The sequence below is a fragment of the Quercus robur genome, chromosome 2 (assembly GCF_932294415.1).
Source record: "Quercus robur chromosome 2, dhQueRobu3.1, whole genome shotgun sequence".
Classification (NCBI taxonomy): domain Eukaryota; kingdom Viridiplantae; phylum Streptophyta; class Magnoliopsida; order Fagales; family Fagaceae; genus Quercus; species Quercus robur.
The window spans coordinates 29,241,920-29,254,038 of NC_065535.1; the positions used below are offsets into that span (position 1 = coordinate 29,241,920).

At 36.1% G+C, this 12,119-nt stretch overlaps 1 protein-coding gene across 2 annotated transcripts; it reads left to right on the plus strand.

The window, feature by feature from the left end:
- The first annotated feature begins 1,795 nt into the window (after positions 1-1,795).
- On the plus strand, positions 1,796-11,839 carry LOC126713224 (serine/threonine-protein kinase BLUS1-like). 2 transcript variants are annotated; one of them, XM_050412921.1, is made up of 21 exons: positions 1,799-2,288; positions 4,437-4,691; positions 4,805-4,929; positions 5,053-5,097; positions 5,704-5,785; positions 5,908-5,976; positions 6,103-6,273; positions 6,359-6,424; positions 7,263-7,331; positions 7,455-7,529; positions 7,707-8,056; positions 8,204-8,340; positions 8,461-8,555; positions 8,662-8,700; positions 8,791-8,850; positions 9,332-9,433; positions 9,557-9,608; positions 9,698-9,753; positions 10,710-10,774; positions 10,868-10,919; positions 11,253-11,839. In XM_050412921.1, the coding sequence occupies exons 1-21, from the start codon at positions 2,115-2,117 to the stop codon at positions 11,319-11,321; spliced, it is 2,208 nt and encodes a 735-aa protein (XP_050268878.1). In that variant the 5' UTR covers positions 1,799-2,114; the 3' UTR covers positions 11,322-11,839. The 2 variants fall into 2 exon arrangements, with proteins under 2 accessions (XP_050268879.1, XP_050268878.1); XM_050412922.1 differs by lacking the exon at positions 8,662-8,700 and having other exon boundaries at positions 1,796-2,288.
- Positions 11,840-12,119: the final 280 nt, after the last annotated feature.

Sequence of the window (12,119 nt, forward strand, 5' to 3'; positions counted from 1 at the left end):
GTTCCATCTACTGTTAAAAGTATTTCACGCTGCCTCAGTTCATGAATGTGGCACATACATCTACCGTAAAAAGAATATATTGTAATTTTCTGGGACACCAAATGGGAAAAGAGAAGTACCTAGAGAGGGAGGGCCTGAAATTGCTGGGTACTTCACATCTAGATTCAGATTATGCTCTTCTTCAAAGACAAAATACCAACATAGATCCCCTAGCGTAGGTGTTCCTCAAAAAAAAAAAAAAAAAATCCACCAGTGTCGGTTAAAACCACCATTTTTTATAAATGAATAAAACAATTTGAAAACCAACAGGAGAGTGGTCTTGTTTTGTAGGCAATGTATTTTTACCGGATTATCCCCAAGTTTTGCCCCTACTTAAATGTAGGTTGTAAGGGTATTTTAGAACAAAAAAAATGTCTGGTCCAAACATGGGAAGCCCTTTAAATAGTAGTATAAATGGCAATTGTAGCTTTCTATTTCAATATTTTATATTCTCTCTCTCTAAACAAGACACAACCAATCAACCCGTTTACCCACCACCGCAATCCAACACCTCTCACCAACATTGCCATAAACCATTCCAACATCTTATAATTTAAACACAAAAACAACCAAAAATCAATAGAAAACCAACCTAAAATCATAGTAGCACTCCATGAACTCATCAACCACCTTGAGTTAAATTAGTTATCTCCTACCTTCATCTCTAACCCATTTCATCTCAAAACAAAAAAAACCTACATTTAGATCATAGGTGTGATTATGCGAGAAGGATAGAGAAAGGGTTTGAGACGTCAAAGAAAGCCTCTGTTATGACACTATGCATCCATGAGCTCTTAGAGTCGTTGCCGATCATATCAAAAGAGAGAGGTTAGGTCTTGGCCTAGTCAAATCGAGGAAGAGGGGTAAAGGACAATGATGGGTTAAATTGAGAGAGAAAGAGAAGGGTTTGAGAGGAAAGAGACGTTTGAGATAAGTGCGAATGAAGAAATCTGAGAGGAGAGACATTTAAGATAAGACAGCTAAGAGATGAGAGAGATCGAGAGAAAATAAAGGTGGAAATAATAATAAAAAAGTGAAAATTGATTATTTAAATAAAATAAAGCGTAAAATAGATAATCTGTTGTGAGTGTTTTTGAAAAGTAGTTGTGTAAAAAAAAAAAAAAAGTTCTTATGCTGAAACAAACAATATATTTTTACACAAGTTGATGTAACTACTCTTAGAAGTTGTGATTGGGATCATAAGGATAAATAGTTTTCTTACGTGGGTTAGTGGAGTTTTAAAATTTTGTATTTTATGTATTTATCTCATTTAGTTGAAAACTTATAAGTGAGCAGATCTGCTCACTTGATAAGAATGAGAATATTTTTAGGCATTGAAGTTGAATTAGGGGAATTATTTAAATAGAAGTATAGATAAAATTAGTGTTAATAATTACATGATAGAATCTTCCATTCGAGGACACTCGGGTGGTAAGTTTAATAGATTTGGAGAACATAATGTAAAACTTGAGGAGGTTTGATCCACCATGTAATTGCCTAATTGGTTAATAATGAGATTTTCAAAGTATTTCCCGGCCAATGAATAATGATAATAATATAATAGTCGGGCTACAAGTTAGGACACCCAAACCGTTCGATCTAGTAACCAATCAAAAGAAGATTTTCAGAAACTAGAAATGAGAACGGTTGCAGTGAAACACCACCTAACTCCAAAAAATACAGCTTCTCTAACCTCTCTTCCAAATTAGTAGAAGTAGGAATCAGATGGTACGATAGGACGAGCCAAGGCAAAGGCGGGTCCCAGCCGTCCCTCCTGACGACTTACCCACGTGTCAGCATCCTGATAACCCAGCCGCTCTTCGACACGTCAGCACTTCTCTCTCTCTCTCCTCTGCGACTCTCTCTTACTCTGTCTCGCCCATTCCATGCTACTTCCTTCTCTCTCTCTCTCTCTAGCGCTTCCCATGGCGGTCAACGATTCCATTTCTCACTGAACAAAGCGACAGAGAGAAAGAAAGAGTCCAAGGTGTAGAGTGGTGGCTTTCGCGTGGAGCTGAGCTGAGGAAAAAGTGGTTTTGGTTTTTCTTCTCCGATCAGTAGTTTTATTGGGAAGGATGGGAGGTAAAACTAAGAATCAAAGGATTTACTCAGCGAACCCTAACGACTACAAGCTTCTAGAAGAAGTAGGTTATGGTGCCACCGCTACAGTTTTCAGAGCGATCTATCTTCCTTCCAATGAAGTCGTCGCGGTTAAGTGCTTGGATCTCGATCGCTGCAATAGTAATCTGGTTCGCCTTCTTCTTTCTCACTCTCTCTCTCTCTCTCAGTATGCTTTAGTTTTTTTTTTTTTTTTTTTTTTTGTGTGGAAATTTTTGGTTTTATTGTTTGGTTTCTGTGAGATTAGATTCGAAGTGAGATCTTGTTTGGTTACTGTGATTCGATTTGGATTTGGTTTCTGTGATTGAAATACTGAGGGTTGCAAAATATTCATTTGAAATGGTTAGTTTGAGTTTACACTTCGATTCTGCCGGGAATTTGTTAAGAGTTGTTTCAAAATACTTGGTTAGGTTCGCTTCTGACTTTTTGGTAGAGTATTGAATAAGGTAATAATCTTGGAGAGGAAATTTGATTTGTGTTTATTTCAAAATCTTGATTGTGTCTGCTCAATCTTTGTTTAATAGTAAAGGGAAAGATGATTCGGTTTCGATGAAATTTTTTACTTAGAACGGTAATCGCGGGTTTTAAAGGTGTTGTGGGACTTACTTATAGATGGATAGGAATTGGAAAGTTGTGTGGGTAAAGCTTGACTAAACAAAGAGCTCTATCCGAGTTCATAGTTGGGTCGACTGGATCACTGAGCTTGGCTGCTGGACTAGAGTGGAATTGGAACACAATGGGATGTTTTGATGAGCCTGAATCTGGTGTGAGGCGGCTTTTGCTTCTTTCTGATTCACTAAATTGCATGCTTGATGTGCTGTAATGCTATTGGAGAAACTGTATTGCACTTGCGTTAAGTGAACTTTTTGGATGTTGAGATTGGATATGTGAGGACATTGCACTTAGGAACATGTCTGTGTGTTTAGGTGGCGAGTAAATTTAGAGAAAAAATTGTGATTGTAGGATTTGGGTTGTGGTTTGGGCTTGTTTGATTATGTTTTGACAAGGCCAAGGCTCTCTTCTTGAAGTTTTCTGGAAAATTGCCAATGGTCTTTGGACCTAATCGCAATTCCTCTCTCTTATAAATCATGTAGGTTGAGTTCAAAGGTTCATTCTCATATGGTTGTGTAAGCTGAGTTTGCCTTTAAAGAAAGAAAAAGGCCAATTTTTGATGCATAAATGTTGCTAAAATTTGAAAATTTTTCATACAAGCAAATTCTTGATAGTGCCCGTTTGGTTTTGAATCTTTTGATGGGTTAGTTTGTGGTGAAAGGCTAAGGAAAATGTAGTGCTTTTGGGTTTCAAAAGTTTTATGGCAGTATACAACTTGCCTAGAGTGAATTTGCCACTAATGCACAAGACAGTGCATCGCCTGCTGAATCATATTGAGTTTGTATAGCATCTAAACATTTCTTGAGATTGGGCACTCAAAATAGAAAAGACAAGCTTTGGAAAGAGCCTCTCTGTAAATGCTAGTGAGGGTTCAGGGTTGGCTTAAAAGTAATGCAAACAATACCAATGAAGAAAAATAAGAAAGAGGTGAAAGCAATCACAAGAAGTAAACTCTTACAATGATCTCAAACATTCTATCCTTGGGGGCTTCGATCCCAAGTATCTTCACCTAGCAGGGAAAAAAAAAATCAGAAGTGTATATATACACTCCATGTTACACCTAATGTAACTCTTTGCGATGTTAAGTCACTCCATAACTTTTTATAGGATCAATATTTTGAAAGTCCAACTGTTAGATTACAATTTTTGTTGCCCTTAATATGCACGTTAAATTTCGTGTTAATAAGATGTTATATGCTATTTGATTCACTAACTCATGTTTTATGTATAATTTTTAAGTTCAAAATCTTGAAATTTAAACATTTTATGATGGGATAATGATTGATTTTCGATAATCTTGATATTTGGCAAGTATTGGAGGATAGATGGAGATAATGTAATCCAATTGTTAATTCGTCAAAAATACTCTATCAATGAAAGTAACATCACAAAGAGTTAAAACACGTGTAACTTGAACCTGACACCCCCCCCCCCCCAAAAAAAAAAAAACACATAGAGATACGTGCGTGCGCGCGCGTGCACACACACATATATATATTCTTGAAACTGAACTTTTTCCTGTATTCTTACTGTTTTTCAATTATTTCTACTTTTTATTGGTTGCCTCTTTACTTAAGCTTAAATTGTGTAATCTATCAGAAATAGTTGGTTCTTTATATTTTGCTTTAAATGATGGTTAAATTTTAATTTTTTGTGTTATTTTGCAGGATGACATACGTAGGGAGGCTCAAACAATGATTTTGATAGATCATCCAAATGTTGTTAGGGCTTATTGTTCATTTGTTGTTGGACGAAACCTTTGGGTGGTCATGCCTTTCATGGCGGAGGGTTCTTGTTTGCACCTCATGAAGATAGCATACCCAGATGGCTTTGAAGAAGCTGCTATTGGTTCTATACTAAAAGAAACTTTGAAGGCTTTGGACTACCTTCATCGACAAGGACATATTCATAGGGATGTTAAGGTTAGTTGAATGTAGAACTTCAACATCCCTCCACTACATGGTCTATATTTGCTCTTCTTTTTTTAAAGATACGTTGGGAGGGTTTCAAATTAAGTTTGATATTTGCATCACAGGCTGGAAACATACTACTTGATACAAATGGGGTGATAAAGCTTGCCGACTTTGGTGTTTCAGCTTGCACGTTTGATACAGGTGAAAGACAACGAACAAGAAATACTTTTGTAGGGACCCCATGCTGGTAAGATATATTGTCAATGTATTCAATTTCTTTTTAGGATATTTCTTGGTTTGATGCTGTATGTTATTATAATTTATTCTTTTATCCGTGTGTTTGAGATTTCAACATATCTTTGCTTTCCAGGATGGCACCAGAGGTATTGCAGCCAGGAAGTGGATATAATTCCAAGTGAGTTTTATTCCATTTTATAATTTCAAAGAAACATAGAGGAGCTTTGACGGTAAGGGTTAGGGTTGGAACATGAAGGTGTTGCTTCTGTTCGTCACTGCCCCAATTGAACTCGATAACTTGCTCTAGAACTTTGGCTTATGGTTATAGCATTTGTTTGCCTTGATGATTTGCCATTATTTGATTTATTCAGCACCACCTACTTATTCTGTTTGAAAGCTTTAGCTGCCATAGTAAACTGGGCATAGTCTTTTCTAGGTGAAGGTCTGTTGAATATGGATTGGGTTGCTTTTGGCCTGGGACAAAAGGCAGGCTTTCAGTGTCTTTACATGTTAATATCTACTTATATACACATGTCTGTGTGTAGAATGTAGGCCCCATAATAGATGGTCCTTTAAACTTAGCAAATTTGTGATAGGGACTGTGGCATTTCCTGTATTTTACTTTTATTCCTTTTTTAAACTCTTTATCAAACAGAGAATCACTTTCTTCTGATAGTTGTTGAATGTCTTATTTGCATAAATAGTCAATTTCATGTCTTGATTTGTGGAGAAAATAAGAAAATAATATATATACTTGGTTCTCTCTTGCATCATTCTTCTACAGGGCTGATATTTGGTCATTTGGTATAACGGCATTGGAGCTGGCTCACGGTCATGCACCATTTTCAAAATATCCTCCAATGAAGGTATTTACATTATAGGGGTTCAATAAGATTGTACCTGCAGAATTGCATAAGGTTAAGTAGGTTTTCTCAGTAGCACTTTGTTGAAACATCTAAAATATATCTGACCCTTTATTGTTCTATAGGTTCTCCTGATGACGATACAGAATGCCCCTCCTGGGCTTGATTATGATCGAGATAAAAAATTCTCTAAGGTATTCATGTTCTTTCTGGCTAAAGTGAAAATGACATATATACTTCACTATTTGGTGGTTTCCGTCTTTCAATGTCTTTATATTATGGAATAATATTCTAATTGGAGGATTTCCAGTTGTGATCAGTCTTTTAAAGAAATGGTTGCAATGTGTCTGGTGAAAGATCAAGCAAAGAGGCCAACAGCAGAGAAATTATTGAAACACTCCTTTTTCAAGCATGCAAAGTCTCCAGAGCTTTCTGTGAAGAAATTATTTGCTGATTTGCCACCCCTTTGGAATCGTGTAAAAGCCCTCCAGGTTAACCATCATAATGCTGGAATGCAACGTTCATAATTTCACTTGTCCTGGTGGACTTGTCTGATGGCATTGGTTAATTTTGCAGCTTAAAGACGCAGCACAACTAGCTCTAAAGAAAATGCCTTCAGCAGAACAAGAGGCTATATCACAGGTCATAAACCTTAGTTCACGCCATTTATTTTGAACTTAAATTTGATTTACCTGTGGTCATGATGATGTAGCAAATTGTCTTTTATTTTTTTCTAATATTCAACTGTTTGCATTTCTTGAGAATGCTTTTTTGAACTTTAACAATTTCCCCCCTCCCCTGTTCATATTCTGTCCATTTGTGAAAACCTCAACTAAGATGATCAAGTAACTATCAGTGACAACTGCCCCCATTTGAATATGTGTGCTGCTTTATTACCACTGAGGAATCTAAGTTACAATCATGTATGTTATTTGGTAGTTGACTGGGTATGTCCATCCTAAATTCTGAATCCAGGAGAAGCCATTAGATCAGAGGAAAACTTCATATTTTTCTTTAAATGATTATTGAAGACTCTTAATCCATAGAAAACTGTTGAAAAAGGAGTAACAATATTGAAACAGAGAAAACAATCTGTTTTAGAGTGTAGGGCTTTTCAAACAAATGTAAGGGCTTTTCCTGTGGTCGATGCATGCCAACACCTCGTATTTCTGATTTGGAATTTGCTCTTTTATCCAGCTTTGGTCTGTTTTCTAACTTATTTTGCAGATTGATAATAATGATTATACAAAGAAAATATGGAAGCTATTTTTTTTCTTTGTGGATCATTCAAAGGCTAGAGATTAATCTCGTTTATGTCATATATGTTTCTTTGCTCAGACTAGAATTAGCGTAAATAAAAAACTGGGAAATGTTTCTTTTGTAATATCTTACTTTTAGTGATCAGAGATATCTGTACATAAAACGTTACTTTACTCTTTTTCTTATCTTTGGTGGTAATGTCTTGTCTTGCTGCTATCAGAGTGAGTACCAGCGAGGAGTTAGTGCCTGGAACTTCGATATTGAGGATTTAAAAGCGCAAGCATCACTGGTAAGAAATATTCTTTTTAATCTTTATCAATTATCAAGTTAGTTCATATTGAGACAGTATCTTCTTTTGGACAGTGTTTGGTTGGTTATACTAGTCAGTTAATCTGATGTAATTTTTTTCTAGGTGAGAGATGATGATGATGATGGGCCAGAGACCAGGGAAGAAGATGAAAGCATGAAATATGTTTTCAGTGAGGAGGTAGTAATATTTTAAAACTACATCGGGCATCTAATTTTCTTTTTCAAGAGCAGTCCAAGTGTTCAATTTTTCTCCTGCTTCTTGAGAGTGCATATTAATCTTATTTTATCTTTGTTTTCTCTTTGAAATTTTGATTCTAAGCAAGTGAATTAATATTTTCTCATCTTTCAATGGCAGGATTCAATTGATTTCCAAACCAGTTTTGGGAAATTGAATTTAAATTATGAATTATCACAGCCTGAGTACAGAGGGCGAAATAGTGGTGAAGAAAAACCACAGGCTGACGTCCTGAATAGAAAGGGAAAGGTTGTGGAAAGTGATTTACTGGAATCTGGATGCCAAGAGAAAGTTGGTTGGAGAAAAAATGGCTCAAGCACTGAGGCATCTTCATCAATGTCAGAAAAGGACATGGTTCAGGCCAAGACTAAAACTCAAACAGTGAAAATTCGCCAAACTCAGAGTGGCCCACTTATGCCTGGTGCTGTGCTTAGTCATTCAGTATCAGAGAGAGTGCGAATCTCTGAAAGGTTTGTCATGATGTATTTGGATTTATTCTACGAAGCCAAATTATTAACTTCTGTTTCATTTGAAAAGTTTCATTTTCCATATGCTCTTGTCATTTGGATATTTTTCTGGTGGTGTGGACAAGTAGCTGATGTTTAGTTAATTACTAGGACTGAGCTTGAAATTCAACCATCTACTGAGAAAGCTTTCCAACAAGTACGGCGGGCACCAAGCTTTAGTGGTCCTTTGATGCTTCCAAACCGAGCTTCGGCAAATAGTTTATCAGCTCCAATAAAGTCTACTGGAGGTAATGAAGTAATTCAATATGCATCAAATATCATCATTATCATCACTGCTGCTGATGCTGCTACCAATAGCCTGCAGGCTCACAGAATTTGTGACATTAACTATTTTTCCCCCTTAATAGGGTTTAGGGATTCCTTAGATGACAAGTCAAAGGCAAATCTGGTGCAAATTAGAGGAAGATTTTCAGTAACATCAGAGAATTTAGATCTTGTAAAGGTAAGGCTTCATAATGAACCCCCCCTTCCCTTCCCCAGGCAACTCGCTTTCTCTCCCCCTCCTCTCCCAATTATATGACTATCACTAACTTAAAGATGTGCCCTAGGATATTCCATTAAGTACAGTTCCACGACGGTCTACACAGGTATTTGGCCAATTTTCGCTTGAAAATATTGTTGAAGTAATTACAATGGGTTTCAAATTCTCACCTGATGTTCTGTTTTGTTGTTTTTAGGGATCTCCATTAAGAAAGTCTGCTAGTGTTGGTGAATGGATTTTTGATTCCAAGCAAGCGGTTAGTATACTGCCTTGCTCAAATAGTTTAATTATATAAATTATGTTAATAATCACCTTCATTTGTAGTACAATCACGTAAAAGATTTACTAATATGGTAGAATAATACTATCTTTTTGGGGGATTTTTTTTCTTGAGAGGAAAGAAGACAATATTTGACGTCTGTGGGTGTCTGCAATGTTGTGTGAAAATTAGGTATTACTATTTTTAATTTTCAGACTTGTGTGCTGTACTTTGTTAATTATTAATGTGTGTGTGTGTGTTTGTGTAAGCGGGTGGACAATAATGCCCAATTGTTAAGTAGCATTTTATCTTGATCCACATGTTTACATTTAATATATCTGACTCCCAAGTGGCGGATTATATTGAAGATCAAGTCTGACATTCTAGTATACTTGTAAGGTTTACTTCATAGAATTTGTCCTTATGATAGTCTTTATTTTTCCTTTAATTCATATAATGTAATTCTGTGTGTTTTCAGCCTATCAATCAGTCGCCAAAGGAATTTAGCAATGGTAATTTACCTGCTTCACTTCTCATGCCTCACCTTCAGCATCTTTTTATGCAGACCACAACGCAACAGGTGAAATCGAACTTATAAAAGAAATTATGATTTTATATTTGATTTTGACCATTAGAATAGTCCTTGACAAACTTAAATCTGTGTTCAATAGATTCTTTTGCTAAAATTTTACTTGTATACTAGGATCTTATCATGAATTTGCTCTACAGCATGCAACCAGCTGAGGTAGCAGATGGTGAGTATGATTCTTGAGGTAGTTATATCTAGTTATATTGAGAAAATAGGTATCAAGCACGTTTGTAAAGCACTCCTATTTTTTTTCAGCTACCCAAAATGGAAAGTTGCCGCCATTGCCTCGTAGTTCAGAGAACAATGGAACTGTAAGTATATTTATCTATGTGCTTCTGGCTAGTTGGAAACTGTTTGAATTCATTTTCTTTTTACAAAAGAAACATTGAAATTTTGCTGAAGAATAGGTTGTCCTTGCATTACTGAGACCCTATTATTAGCTTTGCTAGTTAGTAGAAATGTATTTATGAATGCAGCCAAGGTTTCTGTGATTAGACTTCCCTTCTGTAGGTTGCATTCTTACTTAGCCTTTTTGTTTTTTTAAGTTTTGGACGGAAAAATAAAGACAATTCTGAGACTTCCTTTGCCAAAATTCATTCTAAGTTCTCTATGCCAATAATTGCTTTTTATATTTTATTCTTTCAATAAGTGGTTATTGATTGATTGTTTTCATGGAAAGCACTCTGTTCGTATTAGTTTTTCTCATGAAGTAACTTATTAAAAAAAAAAAGGTTTTTCCTCATGAAGTATTTTCATTACTCTCCAATAAATTTAGTATGAAAATCAAACTTACCAATTGTTATTGCATGAGGATCCTGTGGCCACAGTTCCAACAAAATGAGATGAAGGCATATGCAACTATGAATGGATCAAAGTTGGCACTTTATGTTCTTTGATTGTGTGTTGACCAGCATAATCCCATCAAATGTGACAAGTGTATGTGATCAGACAAGGATGATGTTTTTGCTCACTATTTGGCTTGTTACTCCACTATGATAAATATGATGAATTGGCATACATAGTTTTAGGTGCCAAAAATTTTCAATGTGGAGGAGTCTGGTGAAAAGGTTCTTGAGAGCACCATTATGGAACCCTTACTCCATTATCTTGTTTAAATTCCATAATAAATCTATTTTGTATAAAACAGTTTCATGACTAATAACTATGTGTTTCTTTGCTTGGTGCTGATGACAATTGGACTGACATATTTTGATTAACGCTTTGCTCGATATTCTTCCCTAGTTTTTCTGATTTGTTCTTTCAACAGATTGAAACAGCGGCTTCTGAGAGGGAACGTTTACTTCTTCTCAAGATCTCTGAGCTTCAATTTAGGTCGGTATCATAAGTACTTCTGATCTCTCTTTTGTTTATTGTTTGTTTTTCCAGTGTGTGGAGGTTTCTCTAAATTTCTCCCCATTTCTGCAGGACGGTCAATTTGTGTGAAGAGCTGACTGCTGAAAAGTTAAAATACATACAAGTGAGTTGCTCAGGGGGGGTTCAGTTTTGAATTATATGTTTCCATGACTTTGGGATGGGCCTAGCATGGAATTTTTAAAACAAGATAACTCACTCTAATAGAAATTGGTTGGTTTTGGTCGGTACTGATTGGCTGTTGACCTAGGAATAGGATTGTTAGTAGATTAACATGACGCCTGGATAGGTTCCTTTCAGGAATGCTCCACGGGCATCGTCTTTTTGATTTTTTACCCATCAGGGTATAGAAAGAGGGTGGGGGTCCAATTGTTTATGTAGGAATTAATTATTAACATCATTTGAAGCTTGCATTGATAATTTAGTTATCACTAAACAGTTGCAGCAGCAGCTAAATGCTGTATCAGGTCAAGAAGAAAATGGAGACAGGAGGGAAGGGGATGCCTGATATTAAAAAATTCAGGTTATGTAAAGTGAAATCACCATGTACATCCAGGCAAGAGCTGTAAATCATATGCAGAAAGTGTTTTCCTACATTCTTTCTCAGTGCCAAGAGGGAACTGTTTTGGCTCATAGCAGTAAATAGAAGCAAAGAGTGGCATCCATGTGTCTGGATCTCTCTTCTGCCTACCGCGTGCAATTATTTTCTTTGAAGATTTTCAGCCACCAAATATGACAAGCAAAAGTTCAAAGTTCATCAGTTGCTCTCATACAAATAGAAATGAGCTCCTCTCCTGCAGTCTCATGTTGTAACTTGGGAGTTGGCAGTTGATTCTTTTTTCTTTTCCATTTCTTTCTCAATAGTTGCCATGAGAAGGGAGGGAGTAGTGGGGTTGTTGGTATACATTTTACAGTTTACCTAATTGTAATGTTCAATTATATATATTGAAATAGTATTGTGGAAAACAGGATTTATGAGCTTTTATTTATGAGCTGTAAATTGGGCGATAGATTATTATTTTCATCTCTTTGTGCTTTTTTGTTGCATTGAACTTTCACTTGTGTTTTACTCGCGGTACAAGGTTCGCATAAAGCAACCTATATTTAAACCTTTAAAATACAGTTCCCACGAAAAAGGAAAAAGAAAAGAAAATATATCAATCTGAACGCATATTGGGCGTAGGCTCTCACTCTCGAATGTCGCCTCAACCACCTCGCTTGCTTCCCACTTCCTGTCACAAACCTTTTGGTTTTGACAAACTTCCTGTCCCAAACTGACAATGAGGGTTACTCATAGCTTTCTAAC